Below are 21,993 nucleotides of genomic sequence, written 5' to 3' on the forward strand. Positions count from 1 at the left end.
TTGTGATGCTTAGCTTAAATACTGTCCTCATATGGCTGATTAAATGAGCAATATATCATGAAATAGCATTGTATTTAGAGTGGTGATTTGTTTTTTCTTTTGCTGTAAGTGAAATTTCTGATATACAGTAATCCCTCGCTATATCGTGCTTCGACTTTCGCGGCTTCAGTCTATCGCGGATTTTATATGTAAGCATATTTAAATATATATTGCGGAGTTTTTGCTGGTTCGCAGATTTCTGCGGACAATGGGTCTTTTACTTTCTGGTACATGCTTCTTTGGTTGGTTTGCCCAGTTGATTTCATACAAGGGACGCTATTGGCAGATGGCTGAGAAGCTACCCAACCAGAGCGCGTATTACATATTAAATAAAATTCCTCAAATATATTGTTAGCACGGGGGCTGTTCGCACCCCTAGAGGACACGGCCGCTCCTCAAAAAACGCTGAAAGATTACCTTCACATTGCTCTCTTCCTTGCTGGGCTTACATGTGGCTGCTTTGTCGAACGATATGCTTCCTGCACGGTGGTGCTTCGCATACTTAAAAGATCAAACAGCACGTATTGATTTTTGATTCTTTGCTTGTCTCTCTCTCTCTCTCTTGCTCTGACATTCTCTGCTTCTGATGGAGGGGGTGTGAGCAGGGGGGCTGTTCGCACCCCTAGATGATACGGACGCTCGTCTAAAAATGCTGAAAGATTACCTTCACGTTGCTCCCTTCTGTGCAGCTGCTTTGTCAAGTGACATGCTTCCCGCATGGTGCTTCGCTTACATAAAAGCTTGAACGGCACATATTGATTTTTGATTGATTGTTTTTCTCTGTCTCTCTCTCTGACATTCTCTGCTCCTGATGGAGGGGGTGTGGGCAGAGGGGCTGTTCACACACTGGCCTAGATGATACGGACGCTCCTCTTAAAAAATGCTGAAAGACTACCTTTATATTGCTCCCTTCCTTGCAGCTGCTTTGTCCGGTGGTGCTTCGCATACTTAAAAGCCAAACAGCCCTATTGATTTTTGTTTGCTTTTTTCTCTCTCTCTCTCTCTGACATTCTCTGCTCCTGACACACACTCCTTTGAAGAGGAAGATATGTTTGCATTCTTTTAATTGTGAGACGAAGCTGTCATCTCTGTCTTGTCATGGAGCATAGTTTAAACTTTTGAAAAAGAGACAAATGTTTGTTTGCAGTGTTTGAATAAAGTTCCTGTCTCTCTACAACCTCCTGTGTTTCTGTGCAAATCTGTGACCCAAGCATGACAATATAAAAATAACCATATAAACATATGGTTTCTACTTCGCGGATTTTCACCTTTCGCGGGGGGGTTCTGGAATGCAACCCCCGTGATCGAGGAGGGATTACTGTATTTGTAATCCTGTTAGGCATGTGTTTAAAATAAATAAATAAATTTCACAATACTAAAAAAGAATCAGATAATATGGACTTAAATTTATGTTGTAATTATTTTGATCCAAAATGCAATATTCTGTGTTTATTGATATGTTCTCAAATCCCTTTAAAGACTGAAGATTGGCGTCATATAGACATGTATAAGTACTGTATGTTTTGTCACAATAACATGAAATATTAGCAAAGAAAGCTTTAATTTTACAATTTCATGAATAACTGTGCTTCAAAGAAAGTTTAAATTGCAAAAAGCAAAACTGATTTATAAAAACCCATCTCCTCTACTTGTGTTTCATTGTATGTATTGTGTTCAGCACCTTGAATGCCTTAATGACGTCTATGTCTACCAGTCAGTAAACCTGTGTTTCTCTCTTTTCTTCTTTAATATGTAAGAAGAGACAAAGCTCTTCTAATCACAGATCATAATGTATGTACATATAAATGTTATACATACTGTATATTGTTTAATGATTTACATCAGTGTTTCTCAACGTGTTTGGCATCGCAACCCATGTAAATGTCTTTGTAACTCATGGGTTGGGGGGTGGTATGGATTGAGGTTGGGGGGATTAGGGGGGCGGAAATCCATGGGTTGTACTCTGTTAATGAATCTTGCAAGATCTGTGAGATCAAGAACGAAACATTACCATTATAAAGAATAGCAGCTAGCGGCCCATGTGCTAGAGCTGGTCAGTCTGTTAGGTAATGAAGGGCGGTGTTTGTGAACATTAAGTGGCATGCACCTCTACGCCCTTCCCCCATGTCCATGCTGTGGATACTGAGGAGGGCTGTTTTGGTAATTCAAAGGGGGACACTCCACCCACCTAGGATTCTATATTGGCTTCCACTGGCTGCAGTCTGGAACAACCCAGAGTTTAAGAAACACAGATTTTAAAACAGTTGTAAAGGTTCCAAATTGTAAATTTGTAGATACATGCTTTTACAAATCTGTAATGGTCTGTATATGTTTAGGTTATTTTTATATAACATTCACCATTATAGTAAGTACTATGCCTATAAGTCATGTTTTGCATCCAGTGTTTTTAACAGCTTTTCGACTCCTTAATTTTGTGGCAGTGATTTTTAAACTTTTAACTCTGAGCACCTAAATAAAACTGGTACAACACTGAGACTCAAGAAGAGGATCATTATCATAATGACATTAGAGTCATAAATTGAGTTAGTTAGGCACCGCCGTGAGTGACAGCCTTTCCAGCAGCTCCGTGTAGGACTTTATCTTCTTTATCTTTCTAGCTTTTTCTCTATCTCTCTGATCACTCCTACCACTTTCTTTTATATGGTATCATTTCCTGTACTACTTGTACATGGATTTTTACACACCGAGACTCATCTATTCAGGTAGTCAACTTCTAGCGCTGAGAACAAAGGCCCTAGCCGGTGTGATTCTCTATTTACCTAACAAGGTAAGGAGGTCGTATCGTGGCAGCAGAGCCGGCACTAAGCTAAAGGCTAATCGGCTAGCGAGGAAATGGCGATACAAGCCTTCGGTGCCTTCTGTGATCCTGAGAAATGTGAACTCATTACCAAATAAGATCAACGAACTGGCTGCGCTGGTGATAAATGTCAGGACCTACAGAGAATGCAGTTTGTTGTGTTTTTGTGAAACGTGGCTAACAACTAGCATCCAAGATGTTAACGTGGAGCTACCCGGGTTTAGCACAGTTAGAGCGGACAGAGACGCAAATACTTGCAGGAAGCGGAAAGGAGGAGGACTCGCTCTCTATGTGAACACAAGGTGGTGCAACCCTGGACATGTAAACGTCAAAATCTCCACTTGCTGCAGGGACATTGAACTGTTGGCCATAAGTCTACATCCCTGTTACTTGCCCAGAGAGTTTGGACACGTCGTTGTTGTTGTTTACATCCCTCCTCGCGCGGACGTGGAGATAGTGGGTGACGTCATCCAGTCCGCTGTTTTTAAACTACAAACGCAGCACCCCGAGGCGCTTGTGCTAATCTTTGGAGATTTTAACTATGTGACGCTGGACAAAACATTACCTGCCTTCTCCCAGTATGTGGATTGTAACACCCGGGGAAATAGGATTATTGACCTACTTTATGCAAACGTTAAAAACGTATACAGTGCCACCCCTCTGCTTGCGCTTGGGAAAGCAGATCATAACGTGGTTCTGCTTCAGCCTCACTACAAACCAAGAGTGAGGGAACTACCTACAACCACACGCTCATTCAGGAAGTGGTCCCCTGAGGCAGAGCAGGCTCTGAGAGACTGCTTTGGAACTACGGACTGGGATATCCTGCAGGGATCACATAGTGAGAACATTGACTGCACAGTGGTTGTTGACTGCACTACTGACTACATCAACTTCTGTATGGACATTGTAGTTCCAGTAAGAACAGTACACTGCTATGCTAACAACAAGCCATGGATTACAAGTGACATCAAGGGCCTTTTGAACCAGAAGAAAAGGGCTTTTAAAGGCGGTGATCAGCATGAGCTCAAGCGCGTGCAGAAGGATCTCCGAGTCCAGCTCAGGGTGGCGAAGGAGCAGTACAGGAGAAAACTGGAGCAAAAGTTGCAGAATAACAGTATGAAGGAAGTGTGGGATGGGATGAAGGTAATCACTGGCTGCAGCTCGAAGCAGGGTGCCTCCATCGAGAGAGACATGGAGAAAGCAAACCTGATGAACAACTTTTTTAGCAGGTTTGACCACCCTAACCCACTCTCACTCTCACCTCTGAGTACTGCATCCTTCACCCATCTTTCTGCTGATAACAGCATAGGAGAGTTTTCCCCCACCCACAATTACAGCAGCCCAGGTAAGCAGAGAGCTGAGGAGACTTCGTGCCAGCAAAGCAGTAGGTCCAGATGGAGTATTGCCATGACTGTTGAAGGCCTGTACGTTGGAGCTAGGGAGTCCTCTACAGCGCATCTTCAACCTGAGCCTGGAACAGGAGAGAGTCCAGAGGCTTTGGAAAACATCTTGCATCACCCCAGTCCCAAACGTATCACGTCCTAGTGAGCTGAATCACTTCATGTCTGTCGCCCTGATGTCACATGTGATGAAGACCATGGAGCGGCTGCTGCTTCACCACCTGAGACCACAGGACCACCACGCCCTTGACCCTCTGCAGTTCGCATACCAGGAGAAGATGGGAGCAGAGGATGCCATCATCTGCATGCTACACCGATCCCTTTCCCACTTGGACAGAGGCAGTGGTGCAGTAAGAATTATGTTTCTGGACTTCTCTAGCACCTTCAACACCATCCAACCTCTGCTCCTTAGGGACAAGCTGACAAAGATGGGAGTAGGTTCATACCTGGTGGCATGGATTGTGGACTATCTTACAGACAGACCTCAGTATGTGCATCTTGGGAACTGCAGGTCTGACATTGTGGTCAGCAGCACAGGAGTGCCGCAGGGGACTGTGCTTTGTCTGGTCCTGTTCAGCCTATATACATCGGACTTCCAATACAACTTGGAGTCCTGTCACGTGCAAAAGTTTGCTGACGACACTGCTATCATGGGCTGCATCAGGAGTGGGCAGGAGGAGGAGTATAGGAACCTAATCAAGGACTTTGTTAAATAGTGCGACTCAAACCACCTACAACTGAACAGCAGCAAAACAAAAGAGCTGGTGGTGGATTTTAGGAGGCCCAAACCCCTCACGGACCCCGTGATTATCAGAGGTGACTGTGTGCAGAGGGTGCAGACCTATAAATACCTGGGAGTGCAGCTGGATGATAAACTGGACTGGACTGCTAATACTGATGCTCTGTGCAAGAGAGGACAGAGCCGACTATACTTAGAAAGCTGGTGTACTTCAACATCTGCAATAAGATGCTGCAGATGTTCTATCAAGCGGTTGTGTCGAGCACCCTCTTGTACGGGGTGGTTTGCTGGGGAGGCAGCATAAAGAAGAGGGACGACTCACGCCTGGACAAATTGGTGAGGAAGGCAGGCTCTATTGTAGGCACGGAGCTGGACAGTTTGACATCTGTGGTAGAGCGACGGGCGCTGAGCAGGCTTCTGTCAATCATGGAGAATCCACTGCATCCACTGAACAGTATCATCAACTAGACAGAGGAGCAGCTTCAGCGACAGACTGCTGTCACTGTACTGCTCCACTGACAGACTGAGGAGATCATTCCTCCCCCACATTATGCGACTCTTCAATTCCACCTGTTAGGGGGCTGTTTAAACGGTGACATTATACAATGTTATTGACTGTTATACCTGCCTTGCACTTTTTAACTTGCACTGTGTTTTTATCACTCTTTAATTAATACTGTTAATATTGTTTTTCAGTATGCTGCTGCTGGAGTATGTGAATTTCCCTTTGATTATCATTCTAAACCGGGATTAAACTTCTCAGGTACAGTCATATGAAAAAGTTTGGGAACCCCTCTTAATTCTTTGGATTTTTGTTTATCATTGGCTGAGCTTTCAAAGTAGCAACTTCCTTTTAATATATGACATGCCTTATGGAAACAGTAGTATTTCAGCAGTGACATTGTTTATTGGATTAACAGAAAATATGCAATATGCATCATAACAAAATTAGACAGGTGTATAAATTTGGGCACCCCAACAAGATATTACATCAATACTTAGTTGAGCCTCCTTTTGCAAATATAACAGCCTCCAGACGCCTCCTATAGCCTTTGATACGTGTCTGGATTCTGAATGGAGGTATTTTTGACCATTCTTCCATACAAAATCTCTCTAGTTCAGTTAAATTTGATGGCTGCTGAGCATGGACAGCCTGCTTCAAATCATCCCATAGATTTTCGATGATATTCAAGTCAGGGGATTGTGACAGCCATTCCAGAACATTGTACTTCTCCCTCTGCATGAATGCCTTTGTAGATTTCCAACTGTGTTTTGGGTCATTGTCTTGTTGGAATGTCCAACCCCTGTGTAATTTCAATTTAGTGACTGATGCTTGAACATTATTCTGAAAAATTTGTTGATATTGGGCTGAATTCATCTGACCCTTGACTTTAACAAGGGCCCCAGTTCCTGAACTAGCCACACAGCCCCACAGCATGATGGAACCTCCACCAAATTTGACAGTAGGTAGGAGGTGTTTTTCTTGGAATGCGGTGTTCTTTTTCCGCTACGCAAAGCACTTTCTGTTGACCAAATAACTCAATTTTTGTCTCATCAGTCCAAAGCACTTTGTTCCAGAATGAATCTGGCTTGTCTAAATGAGCATTTGCATACAACAAGCGACTCTGTTTGTGGTGTGAGAGCAGAAAGGGCTTCTTTCTCATCACCCTGCCATACAGATGTTCTTTGTGCAAATTGCACTGAATTGTAGAATGATATACAGATACACCATCTGCAGCAAGATGTTCTTGCAGGTCTTTGGAAGTGATCTGTGGGTTATCTGTAACCATTCTCACAATCCTGTGCATATGCCGCTGCTGTATTTTTCTTGGCCTTCCAGACCTGGGTTTAATAGCAACTGTGCCTGTGGCCTTCCATTTCCTGATTACATTCCTTACAGTTGAAACTGACAGTTTAAACCTCTGAGATAGCTTTTTGTAGCCTTCCCCTAAACTGTGATACTGAACAATCTTTGTTTTCAGATGTTTTGAGAGTTTCTTTGAGGACCCCATGCTGTTACTCTTCAGAGGAGAGACAAAGGGAAGCAAAACTTGTAATTGACCACCTTAAATATCTTTTCTTATGATTGGACATACTTGTCTGTGAAGTTCAAGGCTTAACGAGCTAATCCAACCAATTTGGTGTTGCAAGTAATCAGTATTGAGCAGTTACATGTATTCACATCAGCAAAATTACAAGGGTATCCAAATTTTTGCACAGCCAGTTTTTCACATTTGATTTAATTTCATACAACTAAATACTGCTTCACTAAAAATCTTTGTTCAGAAAACACCCCAGTACTCAGATGTTCCTAGGAAATCAAAGACGTACCACTGATATCTTTTTTGTTGAAAGTAGAGTAAATTATTATGCAGGCTGAAAGGGGTTCCCAAACTTTTTCATATGATTGTATTATCTCTTCCAGTGTGTATGCTTAATCTACGCTTTTGTAAAGATGAGTAAAATCAGTTTTTGGAATGAATATGATGATTTTTGAAAGGATTATATGAACAATCACTTGATTCAAGGTACCAGATAAGTAGTCAGAAAACAATTGGTCGATGCAGTTTATCTTATTTTTAACCACATTATTTTAATAAGTTTTTCAAATAATCCTCATCATTTTCTAAATGAGTTTGCAAATACAGTAGTTCAGCATATCCTTCTTTTCATGTAACAATTCAGCAAACTAAGTAAAAAGACAGCTGTATTATTCCTGTAAAACATATGTATTTTTTAACTTTTATATAACAACTGTATAAATTTTGATAAAGTAATTCAGTCAACTTAGTAATGCCAATAATTGGCTAGTGCAAGTTTATTTAGTTGCCTGAGCCTCCTGTAAGCAGCCAGGCAGCCCTAAGAAGAGAGATAAGACAAAAGTATTTTTTGGCTTTTACAATAAAGGAATTGGAGTAATAAATTGAGAAAAGAGAATTGAGAATCAAAGGAGTTGATCTCTGCATGGAAGAGAATAGTAGATGTATATGTTATGTAGCAGAACCAGGAGCGAAAGAAAAGGAGACACTGAAACAGACACGTGCCTTCAGCATAAATTGCAGACCTTTAATTTTGTCGTTTAATTAAAATGGACACAGCTTGTGGACAATGAGCAAGTTTGTGTTTAGTACAGAAGCTTACATTCTGAATTAGAAAAAAAAGGCTTGTTAGCATAAGAGCCAAATGTATGAATTTTACTTGTAAACTTGTTAAGCATGTTAGCTTTGTATCTTCTCCATAAAACATCTTATGAGCATTTTATTTGTATTTAGGCTTGAAACTATGAAAGATTTTATGTTCTTTTGTTTCATGTATATAATGGATAAATATTTAATATGCTTTCTTTTAAGTTTATAGAAGTATGTATTATAAGGTTATTATTTTAGATCTAGTATTTTTTATATACAGTAATCCCTCCTCCATCGCGGGGGTTGCGTTCCAGAGCCACCCGCGAAATAAGAAAATCCGCGAAGTAGAAACCATTTGTTTATATGGTTATTTTTATATTGTCATGCTTGGGTCACAGATTTGCGCAGAAACACAGGAGGTTGTAGAGAGACAGGAACGTTATTCAAACACTGCAAACAAACATTTGTCTCTTTTTCAAAAGTTTAAACTGTGCTCCATGACAAGACAGAGATGACAGCTCCGTCTCACAATTAAAAGAATGCAAACATATCTTCCTCTTCAAGTCAGGAGCAGATGTCAGAGAGAGAGAGAAAAAAAGCAAACAAATCAATAGGGCTGTTTAGCTTTTAAGTATGCGAAGCACCGCGGCACAAAGCTGTTGAAGGCGGCAGCTCACACCCCCTCCGTCAGGAACAGAGAGAGAGAGATAGAGAGCCAGAGAAAAACAAACAAGCACAAATCAATATGTGCCCTTCGAGCTTTTAAGTATGCGAAGCACTGTGCAGCATGTCGCTTCAGGAAGCAGCTTGCACAGAAGGTAGCAACGTGAAGATAATCTTTCAGCATTTTTAGACGAGCGTCCGTATCGTCTAGGTTTGCGAACAGCCCCCCGGCTCAATCCCCCTACGTCAGGATCAGAGAAAGTCAGCGCAAGAGAGAGACGGAGAAAAGTAAGTTGGATAGCTTCTCAGCCATCTGCCAATAGCGTCCCTTGTATGAAATCAACTGGGCAAACCAACTGAGGAAGCATGTACCAGAAATTAAAAGATCCATTGTCCGCAGAAATCCACGAACCCAGCAAAAAATCCGCGATATATATTTAAATATGCTTACATATAAAATCCGCGATGGAGTGAAGCCGCGAAAGGCGAAGCGCGATATAGCGAGGGATTACTGTAGGCACTAAACAGTAAGCCTACAGAATTTTATTTTGTCAACTGGTAAAATCTGTGATCTACAGTTTAGTAGTAAAATTACAGAGGTCAACATTTTAATATAAAAGATAAGCTTCTATATAGAGTGGAATCTCGTTTCACGACCATAATTCATTCCAAAACTCTGGTCGTGAACCGAAGCAATTTCCCCCATAGGATTGTATGTAAATACAATTAATCCGTTCCGGACCATACGAACTGTATGTAAATATATATATATATATATATTTTATTTTTTTTTTAAGTTTTTAAGCACAAATATAGTTAATTAAACCATAGAATGCACAGCGTAATAGTAAACTAAATGTAAAAACATTGAATAACACTGAGAAAACTAACACTGCAATAGTTTGCGCTATAGCGCTACCAACCACTGACTAAAAACACTTTTTTTTTAATATGTTTTAAGCACAGGGAAAAAAAATGAACATTTGAAAAAATCCGTAATTTAATAAACCACCAAGAAAAGTAACATTGCAGCAATGCATGCTACAAACCGATCACTGTCAGAAGTGAAGAAGTGAAAACAAAATCAAGCCCAGTGCATTCTTTAACTGCCTTCTTACCTTATGCGTCCAGCTCTCTGTCTCTCTCTCTCGCTGCCTGTGTGTGTGCGTCTGTCTCTCTCTCTCTCGTGCTGCCTGTGTGTGTGCGTCTGTCTCTCTCTCTCTCGCGCTGCCTGTGCGTGTGCGCGCGCGTCTCTCTCTCACACTGCCTTTATTTGTGCGCTCTCTCTCACGCTGCCTGTGTTTGTGCGTGTATCTCTTTCTCTCTCTCCCGCGCTGCCTGTGTGTGTGCGTCTGTTTCTCTCACGCTGCCTGTGTGTGTGCTCTCTCTCTCTCTCTCGCACTGGCTCTGTGTGTGTGTGTGTGTGTGTGTGTGTGTGTGTGTGTGTGTGTGTGTCGCGCGCTGTCTCTCTCTCTTGCTCGCTGCACAGGAAATGCACAGGGAGAGACTGAAAGGGAAACTGGCTTGTTCGTATACCAAGTGTGTGGTCGTGAACCGAGGCAAAAGTTTGCCGAACTTTTTAGTCATAAACTGATTTGTACATGTACCGAGACGTTCGTGAACCAAGGTTCCACTGTATCTGTTATGCAGGAGGTTAGTTAAACTAAAATCAAAAGAATAAAGAAAAAAATAGAGATCAGAATCAGACAATTCTAATAACATGAATTTGGTGTTTGGTATCAGCCCTAAAACCATCTGATCAGAGCAGCTCTAATTGATAGAGAAGCGGAAAGTCAGCTTTCATTTTCATGTACATTCCAGAAGGACACTGAATTGAGTGGCTAAACTGTTCTGTAGCCCTATAGTTAGCCAAGGTGTTGTCAGCTAGCTTCCGAATTTAACCTGATAACCAGAAGTGTTCTGTGATGATGATCTCACATGTTTACAGACTAAATAGAACCCTAAAAATACTTTTAACTTTTACTTATTTATGAATGAACTTTTGCATCTGTAAGTGGGCATTGACCAAGCTGATCCAAATAGCAGATGTTACACTTTTCCTTGAAAATTACATGCATAAATCTCTTAACTCTCTTGAGATTCTGGATTAATGTATCTCTCTCTGGGTGCAAAAAACATTCCCAGACAGCATGGAGGTTATCCTTATTAAAGCTCTGGGAGCTGGACACTCTGCAGTTTTCTCTGAACACTCTGGAGAAGACAAATAGCTCAGAAAATTGCCACCTCTAAGCATAAGCCAAGCCTGGGCAAAGCCTTATTTCAAGAAGGGAATTTCATCACCTAAACTTGTGTACCAGAAAGAGTATTTCTTTTTCATAAGAATGTGAAGAGGCAAGTGCGGAAAGCCTAAAACTCAAATTTGTGGTAGGCAGACAGTAACAGACTATAGTTAGCAACAAAATATCTTCTCTACTAATGCTCTGCCAATCCTCTAATGCAGTCGTCTTCAGCAGCTCCTGATTGTTTTGAGGACTTGTCCCCTTAACACTTACCAAAGCCTATGAAAAAAACATGTAATTCTGGCCCACCTTAAATCCCCTTGGACCTCCTGCTATACCATCCCCCCACCGCCGCAAAAAGAGCAAGAAGTTCTCCCAGCTTAAGGCGTGATTATCTTGGAGTGAAGTGCTGGAGCTTTAGAGGGGAAATAATATTTCGTTATTTGGAACACATGCATTTCATGTGTGTTCTGTGTCTGCAACCATCTACGTAAACACATTGTTAAAGCTGAAACGTTTTTCATGTTTTAGTATTAAATGACAAAATGTAGACATGAAGCAGCTTTCAATAAACACTTTCATAAAAGCTTCAAGCGTAATACAACAGCTTCCGTTGTCCAATACCGGCTGCATTGCAAATTTACTGTTTTGAGTAATACAAACATACGTTTAATTTGCATCTGTAACAGCCGGTGTAAACTTGTAGTACTTGTAGTAAAAGTTGGTGTTTTTTTCCTTCACTTTTATTCTCTCGGTCATGATCACGTTACAAGTGTTACAAATCTTAACAGTTCCCACGTACCCAAGTACCATCCTTCCTACATTTACGACATGTGTACCTGTTGCAATGTGCACACTTCTCTCTTTGCTGTGGTTCCTGTTACACTGAAGGGGCACCTGACACTGACTGGCTTTGCTTTCCTGGGAGTAGCAGCGGTCTTGGAACAGAAGCTTGTCGATGTTGCATCCTCTTTTTCTTTTTCCATTACCTTTTCTTGTAAGAAGCGAAGATGAAGTTCCTCTGCAAGGTGAGCAAAGAACACTCTTCTTTTCTCAGTGGACCCATGCATGCCTTGAACAATACATGTGTGTTCATCGCCGCCAGGCCAAGCATGTTGTAGCACACAGCAACCAGCCACCTGCATGTTCCTGCTCACACTGAATAAGCTCACGCCTTTTGGTCCATGATGTCAATACAAGGAATAAAAAGAAAGCTTCAGGGAATAAAAGAAAGTGACAAATGTGACATTTTGAAGAAATCATTTTATGACCTGAATAGTACAAATCAGAAAAAATCATCACACTTTTTTTTTGTCTTCTTTTATTCCCTGGTGCTGCGTTGACATCATGGACCAGAAGGCGTGAGCTTCAGTTCCAAGACCGCCTCTTCCCCCAGGAAAGCAAACTCGAGTCAGCGTCGGGTGCTGCTTCAATGTAATAGGAACCACAGCATAGAGAGAAGTGTGTACATTGCAACAGGTACACATGTCGTAAATGTAGGAAGGACTGTCCTTGGGTGTGTGGGAACGGTTAACATTTGAATTTGATGATTGCATATAACGCGGAACTGACCTCTCCGTGCTATTCTTTCCTCTGCATGTCCTGGACTGCAAAATTATCAAAATTGTATCGTGATTGTGACTGTTACAGATGAAAATCAAATGTTTGTTTTTATTGTATAATATTAACAATAAGAGCAGCTCACTACTCAAAATGGTAAATTTGCGACTCAGCTAGAATCAAACTGGCGGCCTCTTGATTATAAGTCAGCAGTTCTTACTGCTGCACCACGGAAGCTGTTGTATTACGCTTGTACCTTTTGTGAAAGTGTTTGATATTTGGACTTCGGGCTTCACACATTATATGCTTCATGTCTACATTTTGTCATTTATTACTAAGAAATGAAAAACTTTTCTCTTTTAACGATGTGTTTACATAGATTGTTGTAGACATGGAAAACACATCAAATGCATGTCTTCCAAATAATATATTATTTCCCCTCTAAGACTCCAGCACTTCACTCCAAGATAATCAAGGCTTGAGCTGGGAGAACTTGTTGCTCTTTCTGCATCAGTGGGGGGGATGGTATAGCATGCTGCTTGTGTTGATCGAGATATTTACAAGACAAAAGACGCTGAAGGAGAGGTGCGAAGGGATTTAAGGTGGGTCGGAATTACGAGTTTTCTCGTAGGCTTTTGGTAATTCTAGTGTTAAGTTTTCTCTTTATCATTTGGAAGGCATGCTCAATTGAATTTAATGGGTGAATGGCTGGACCATTCAAGAATTTTCAATTTTTTAACTTTGAAAAACTCCTGTATTGCCTTAGCAGTATGTTTTGAGATCATTATCCTGGTATTAGATGAAGTGCCGTGTTTTTATACACCTTAGAATTCATTGTGCAACTGACATCAGCAGTTACATCATCGATACAGATAAGTGTGGCAGTTGTACATGGCCAAGCCATACCATTCTCACCACCATGTTTAACAGATGAGATGGTATGCTTTGGATCTTGGGCATCTCCTTTTTGTCTTCATGCTTTGCTCCTGCCATCGTTCCCTTTGTCCGCAAGAGCTTTTTCCAGAATTCTGCAGGCTCTTAAGTAGTTTCACCAAGTGTAATTTGGCAATCCTGTTTTTGTGGATAACTAGCAGTTTGCATCTTGCTATGTGTCTCTGTATTTCTGTTCTTGAAGTCTTCTGAGGATAGTAGTCTCTGACACATACACATTAACCTCCTTTCTGATCTGTCTGACAAGCAGTTGGGGCTTTTTCTTTACCATAGTGACATATCTCCTGTCATCAGCAGTGGAGTTCTTCCTTGGCCTCCTAGTCCCTTTGCAATAGCTAACCTCACTAGTACATTCTTTCTTCTTAATGATATTCCAGAGAGTTGATTTTATTCTAAGGTTTTACCAATTTCTCTGATGGTTTTATTCTTGTTTTTCAAACTCTTAATGGGTTCTTTGACATTCATGGTCACTGCTCTTGTTGAACAAAGACAACTACAGACTCCAAAGGTAGTTTGTAAGTAAAAGCAAGGCTATCTGTCTTATGACTGCACTAGTTTTTATAGTGTTTTCTAAAAGTAAAATGATATTTAAGATTCAGTCTTACAGACTCCAAAGGTAGTTTGATAAAGTAGCAGACCTAGCAGAACTGTTTTTTTTTAATGTAAAGTGATATTTAAAATGCAATTTCTACTATTCAAACATTCTTAATAATGGATTGCCTCTTTATGTGTTATTTGTGAACTCGCTGACATTATAGCACCAGTTAGCTACTGGGGTTGGAGCGGTAGCCAGCTTTGTCTTGATGAAAAGACTTACTTTTATACTTGTAAAAAATTATTTGATATGCAAAACTTTTGCACTTCACATTTTTACACAGGTTTTTTGACATTGTCTTATATAAATCACATAAAAGTGTATGGTATCTCAAGGCACATTTACATGACAGATTTAAATAAAATGCATGGCTAATACTTCTTTGGTACTCTGTACATACTTTATTTTTCTTATTTTACTACTGTATCTAAACTGCCTTTATACAATTTGTGCTAGGTGTTAGTGTGAGTTGAAAGAAGTGTGATGAAATTTGGGATAGAAGCTAAAGTGATAGTGGACCCTTTTTTTAAGTGTGTAGTTTTTATCTTTTGTGTAACATCATCTAGCTTGTCTGGGTTTGTTGGTTAAAGTTTTCTTTTTCCTGCTATTTCATTATACAGTCTTTATCAGCAAATGAATTAGAACTTGATTTTAAGTATGATTGCTAGAACTGAAAGTTCATTACCAGAAACATTAGGATAGGTTATAGTTTGCTTTTTAAAAATGTATGCAGTAGTGGTACTGTATGTTCATCATCTGTTGGAATTAAAAAAATGCTGATTTTTTTTTTTGTTTTAGTATACAATACAATACAGTTTATTTTTGTAAAGCCCAAAATCACACAGGAAGTGCCGCAATGGGCTTTAGAGTATGTCTTCTCTAAAATTTACTTAGAATATCACTAGAACTTGCTATGTGCAATTCCAGCAGCCATATTTGTGTCCCAGCAGTGCCTTCTCAAGAAGGATAGAAGCTGTGAAGTATAACCACACCCTGTGCAAATTTTTGAGCATAGCCAAATAGCTAGTCCAATCCTATAAATTATATACTAGAAACTTTAATACTGCTTCAGAGAGCCTTGTATCAATTACTCTGTCCAAGTTTAAGTGAAGGATTTTGGTTCAGTTTGTTTTCGTAATATCAGAGTGAGGAAAAAAAATGTACCATTTAATGTGCAATTTCCAAGAATTTTTATACTAAAAATTATGTATTCTGGCAAAATATGACCGTCTTTCCAGGCCCAGGTGACAGAAGCTCCTGAAGGCTGATTATGGTTAACTTAAAAATTAGGGAGACGAGAAACTTCAGATGTGACCTTCTCGGTTTAGTTTTCTCCTGGTTTGGTTTGCCAAAGTTTCTACTCACTTTAACTCTTTTAGGGCTAATTTTTTTTTTGTTTCTTTTCTCCCAGGGCTGAATATTTTTCCAAAAACTAACATTTTTTAAAAAAGAACACAAAGCAATTGTTTAACATATCAAATCAACAATATTTACTTTTGACAAATGTTACTGTCTTGCATGTTGTATGAGCCTGAATTCTCTATGTGTTGTTTTGATGCCTATTTTTCAATTGTCTGTTGCTGCATTTTCTCACATATATTGTTAGTGTGTACTGTAGAGAGACAAGTCACCCATTTGCCATCGTGCCATGCCACTGCCACCAAGTTTTCTGCCTGCATGAAAACCGTATTGTCACCTCTTTTCATCTTCTGAAACTTTATGAACTTTATGTATGGCATTATAGCCTGGCTCACCCCATGGGATTTGCTTCTGTTTATTACAGAAGTGAATAAAACTTTGCAGCAGCACGTACCTAAGCCACCCGGGGACAAAACACGTTTGGACCAATGCTCCCTGAAGTTATCTCACCAGTTCTGTCCCATCTCTATTTGTAATGCCACAGCGCGCTTCATCTCGTCTTTCGTTGTGGGTTTCCACTTTGAATAACGAGAATGCGATGCAAAGGCAGCCCGCGATTCAAAAAAAATCTCTGCCTACCTGTTTGTCTCGTCTGACAGTAGCTGAAAAGCAGCATCAGGAGAGAGCAGCCTGAAGTACAGTAGCTGGTGATCTGTCGTGTCCAAAAACAAGCCATGCCGTCTTGTAAACTCCGGTAGCCATATCGGCTCTCAACGGATCAATGTATGTGTATTTATCCCATGCGAACCTTGCCGTACATGCATCGGCTGCGCGAAGGCACTCAACTGGCAGCAGATCCGCTCGCGCGGCATCGGCTGGTGTCTGATCAGCTGATGCCTGCTTCTAACTCTCTTGCTCGATCTCCTGATCACTGCCAATAAAGTCCGATTCTGAAAAATCAAGAGTCCGACTCCGCGGTAATGCGCAAAACAACGTCTGCCAAGTGTTTTCTTTTCTGCACTTGCTTCGCTGCCTTTTCACATGTCGGTGCCATCTTGCCATTGTTTACATTTCGCAACTCACGCACACGCAATGTTTATTTGCCGAGTCAACGAGTCTAGCATTCCTCCAAGCACAGAGGGAATGCCTGTGACGTGACAGTGAGATTTGTCGCCATTAACAGCTGATTGTCGCCCTTTATCCCTGGATGTCGACTTTTGTCGACATTCGCCTTCAACCCCTCCTGTCGACAAAAGTCGACATCCGCCCTAAAAGAGCTACCAGGTGTTGTAGCAGCTTGACCAAAAGACCAGAAATGGCTAATGCCATTATAATTTGAGTTGGCATGATTTCCTCCAAACCATGATTGACATTAATCTTTTGTCAGAATTTGAGAATTGATTTGTTTTCAACACATTTTGCATGTGTTTGAAAGTGTAATAATCTATTGTGAAAATAGCAAATGAATGATCTGTATGTGTCTCACTGCAGCCCTAATTTTTGTAGGCCCAAGAGTTTCAAGAATAAACTTGCATATATTTAAACAATATTTTAAATCTGAAACCGTACCATCTTAATTAGTAGTTAACACCTCTACCACAACCTTGCAGTAGAGCAAGTCTCTTAAAGATTTGTCTAGTGCCAAGATCAAATTTTATACTATGTATATAATTTGTAATGTAAATGAATATTTCTAGTCTGATTGAAAAATGTGTAGATATTTTCTTTAAAAAAAAAAAAAAGTCAAGGATTTCAGTGATTATTTGTAATAGACTGACATTTTTGCTGTAGTGATACAATTTCAGCATTAACTTCAGGTTAACTAATGGAAATGCATTCCAGTATCACAGTGCTGAATTACAATCCTTAATATATTTCAAAACATCTAAAAAATACAATATTACCATAACCTAACCCAAGTAATCTGATTGATAATATTGTGTAATGGGGCCTCTGACAATTCCAACACTTAATACTTTGATGCGTACTGTTTAGATTTGGTTGTCTGTACATTTAGTAGAACAGCATTATGGGATGGTCTGTAATTTCATGACTGGTTTTGCAGACATCCTGAATAATGCCGTTTATTAACTTGAAGCATGTTTTGAGAAGCGGTCTGGTTTCCTTCCATCTTAAGTAGAAGCACCCTTTATACGTAGTATGAGTAAATGAAAATTCTATCGTTGTCAGCAAAGCGCATATCTCATAGTAAACTGCTGTAGCCAGACAAGTGTAGAATGGTGGTATGGGGCAGGCTATATTCCAATAGATCAATCATTTTCACAGTGCAGAATACACCACTTCTTAATTTAAATGCTTGTGCACTTGACCTCTGAAAGGGAGTGTTATCATTAACAAAAGTTTGGTTGGAAGTTTAATATGAAAACAAAGCATAAAAACTTAAATAGGATTCAAGTTAGTGAACATGGGTGTTGAGGGAGGTGGTCTGTTGTGGCATTGTCAGCTTAACATTAAAAATGGAAAATTAAATGGGCAGAAAATTGCCATTTAGTTTTTCATTTTTTAAATATTAAGCAAGTACTTCTAGACAGTAAAGTGTCCTTAAAATTTGCAACAAAATTAAGAATTAGTCTGAGTTTCCTGTTTAAAAAAAAAAAAAAAGTCAGAGCTCATAATTTTGTTCTAAAATGGTAATTGCTACGCCTGTTTTATTTATTGAAAGAAATTTGAATATACAGTAAACGGAGGTGATATTGTGCATATGTGAAAGTTTGCATAACTTATGTTGCCTTATGAATATTAACTAATAGATTTTTAAGCATTAATACCTATTTTAAATGTTTTTTTAACTTTGACTATAAATGTAAATGAAAATTGCTTTTTAACAGCTGTTTTCCTGTGATTTGACTATGATTATGGGTTCTTTTATGCTTCCTCAAATAATGAGCAAACAGCAAGATGTGTCTTTTTCATAAACAGCTAAAAATGAAGCAAAGGGTTTTGTTATTTATAGAACAGCCATTGAATTATTTAATAGTAGCGTAGCTCATTAATTCATCAGATAAGGAGAACGATATTTTTAAAGTATGACTTTACCAAAAAATATTTTTGTTGCCTGAATTTAGATATGTGGTGACATATTTATTTTTGTTTGACTGAAGTTATGTTAATGCCAGAGTACATTGACTACAGTTTTACTTAATTGCAGTGGATATGTGTGCATGTCTTTTTGTAGGTACATGATGAAAAATACTATCTAAATACAAAATCATTAAAAATGTTTTAGTGAATTATAGATGTTTATAAAAATTAATAAAATGTTATTGTTTATTTAGAAAGATCAAAAAGAGTGCCTCACTCCACTCTTCTTATGTATCATGCTAGCTGTTTAGAGTCTTGTTATTGACTATAAACAAAACTATAAACATCACTGTAATTCTCACCATTTTAAGGTTATTAACATTTTTTTCCCTAATAAATTCCCCTTAGGTAAAAGTTGTTAAATTTTCTTATATGTGGACTATCAACAACTTCAGTTTTTGCCGTGAAGAAATGGGAGAAGTCTTAAAAAGTTCAACATTTTCTTCTGGCCCAAATGATAAAATGAAATGGTAAGTTTGTTACCCCTGCCGTATATGTGAATCTGTTGCCTTTGTATTTAATGTAGGTAAAATGCAGTGATAGTATGAGTTTAATTGTACAGTTTTTTTTTTGTTTGTTTTTTTTTTTTTTTTAAACTTGAGAGTTTTGACTCTTGACTTAAGAAATGTGAAGGTATATATTTTTGTTTTGTTGCTCAGTTGCCAGCTGAATTATTTTACTAATTTTATACTTCTACTTTGTTTAAAATTAGATGCGCGTATTAATTTACATTATTTTAAATTATCAGCATGCAGAGACGTAAAGGAGAATAGTAAAGTTTTTCTATCATTTAATCACAAAAGTACTGTTTTTTATTGGCACTTCGAAAAAATTTTGACTGTTATATGGGAAATTATACAGTTACGTCTGCATCGTTTCATGCTTCAGTTTTTTTTTTCAAACAGCTACAGAAAAAATCATAATTTAGGAACTTTAAAATGTACTATTTGTATATTTTCAGTTATTTGCTTTACAATAGAAGAGTTATAAAAATGAAACCCTCATTGCTCTGAACAAAAGATAAAAAAAATCAGGCCAATCAAAATTGACTTAAGATACAACAACCCTAAAAACCTCTCCCTCAGTCAGTGAGACAGCTAAACTATAACAAGTCCAATAAAAATAACAATAACAAAAGGCCCATTTATATTATAAAGTCCCATTTGATTAGAGCTTTAGTCTTAAATAGCACTGTTGGAAGGAGCCCAGAGCCAGATTCTTGAGAAATGCTGCATAGTTGTGCACAAAGAAAACAAAATATATATATATATATACAGTATATATACAGTGCTCTCTGTGTTGTTGTGACAAAGACGCATTTTTCCTTGATTTACCTCTCTGCTCCACAGTATAAAATTACAATTACATGGGGAACTATTTAGAAAAAGTGATGTAAATTATATTCTTAAATTAAAGTATGCAATGTCCACTTTAATCACATCTGAATTGTTTGATTTTAATTTTAAACTGTGGAGCAAAAAGATTAATCAAGGAAAAATGCGTCTTTGTACCAAACATTATAGAGGGCACTACGTGCATGTGTGTGTGTGTTGTGTATATTTTGTTTCAGTAAAATACATAGCTGATAACATTTAATAAAAATTTAAACATAAAAACACTATTTTACTCACAGCTAAAATCATAACTATTATTACAGGGACAAGCCAAGTATCATCAGGCATCTGTTGAAATACTTTGCCTTTATGTATCGGTGTTCTGTGTCATAATTTACTTAAATTTCAGACCTTTACTTAATTTTAGAACTTTGTGTGTGTGCGCATATCTCTCTTGGTCTGTGTGTGTGTATATATATATATATATATATATATATAAAATCTGTGTTTATCTTAAATAAAAACATCTACAGATGGAAGTGTGTGCATCTCTCTGGCCTGGGTGGGGGGGTAAGGGCTCCTCACTCCCCCACCTGCTGAAAGGTAAGGGGAGTGTCATCAGGGACAGCCTGACTGTTGCTAGGAAAGGGGTGGTTGGTGGTTGAGAACCTCATATTCATGTTTCCTCTCATTCATTCCACATTGCTTGCATCGTGTCAACAAAGCTCTCTTTGCTATAATATTTGTATTACTTTTACTCTGGTGTATAAGTTTTATTCTCCTCTTTTGTGTCTTTTAATTTTTTCCGTTGTCTTTGTTTAGTTTTGCTCCGCTGTATGAACATTTTAGTTCTCCTCTATTGTATCCCTTTTAGTTTTACTCAGTTGTGTCCCTTTTAACTTTTCTTCGTTATCTTCAATTAGATTTAAATCATGCCAAGGCACCCCCAAGTAAACAAGTCAGAAGAAGAAAGAAGTGCGAGGTTACAGCATGAACCTGAAAGAAACCAATTCTGTCGCCAGAGTGAAACCGCCGAGGAAAGAGAAACTCGCTTAACCACTAATACACAAGCGAGGAAAACACATCGGCAAAACAGAACCTCAGATTAGAGAGAAACTCGCTTAGCCGCTAATGCACAAACGATCCGATTGATTGATTAAAGTGCCAGAATCCATGATATGCCATGGTTCTATTGTTAATGAAATATTTGGAGACCTAATCTCTAAGGATATGGCACAGTCCTTTGCCAAGCAAGCCATTCTGTGCCCAAAAAATGTCGTCATTGAACGACTTGTCAATCAAGTAATTGACATCATTAATGGTGAGTATGTTACTTATGTAAGTGATGACTCCATTGTAACTGATGACGACCAGGAAAGAGAACTTTCCTGTGGAGTTTTTGAACAGCATTACACCGTCTGGAATGCCAAATCATAGTCTTAAGTTGAAAGCTGTATTATTATGCTTCTTAGAAACCTAAATACAAAGCGTTGACTGTGTAATGGAACTCGCTTGGTTGTTATAGATTTGAAACAAAATGTAATTCAAGCTGAAGTTCTTACTTAATCAGCTGATGCCGATACAGTACTGATTCCTCAAATTGATTTATGTCCATCTGAAACTGGATTGCCTTTCAGATTGAAACGGCCAAAGTTTCGTGTAAAGCTAGCCTTCGCAATAACTATTAATAAGTCACAACATCAAACATTGAATCGCATTGGAATTTATTTTCTGGAACCAGTTTTTGGGCATGGCATTCTCCACAGTGAGACAAATGCAGTGTCAAAGTAAAAGTAGAAGAATCCTCAATTCAGAGCAAGTTGATTAAAGATTGCGACAAGGTTTTTATATGGAATGTCATTTTTTTAAGGTGTGTGAAATCGAATGTAAAGCCTGCGGGGACAATGAAAATAAAATCATGAGTGCCAGTGGAACAACATCAGAGGTAGATCCTCGTCCTTTTACCAAAGCAGTTCCTTTCAATTACCTGACATCTCTGCAATTCATTTTTTTTTTCCCCTGACGATTTCAATAGTGTTTAGGAGCCCGGGCTTTTTACAGCACA

General features: G+C 38.9%; 1 protein-coding gene across 2 annotated transcripts in view; it reads left to right on the forward strand.

Annotated features, from left to right (window-relative positions):
• The window catches only part of spopla (speckle type BTB/POZ protein like a), a 105,950-nt gene that overhangs the window by 34,772 nt on the left and 49,185 nt on the right, over positions 1-21,993 (forward strand). For both annotated transcript variants that reach the window (XM_028806507.2, XM_028806508.2), the window contains exon 5: positions 18,943-19,064. In XM_028806507.2, the coding sequence (XP_028662340.1) occupies positions 18,943-19,064 (122 nt within the window). The remainder of the gene's footprint in view (positions 1-18,942; positions 19,065-21,993) is intronic.

The sequence above is a fragment of the Erpetoichthys calabaricus genome, chromosome 8 (genome assembly GCF_900747795.2).
Source record: "Erpetoichthys calabaricus chromosome 8, fErpCal1.3, whole genome shotgun sequence".
NCBI classification, from domain to species: Eukaryota; Metazoa; Chordata; class Cladistia; order Polypteriformes; family Polypteridae; genus Erpetoichthys; species Erpetoichthys calabaricus.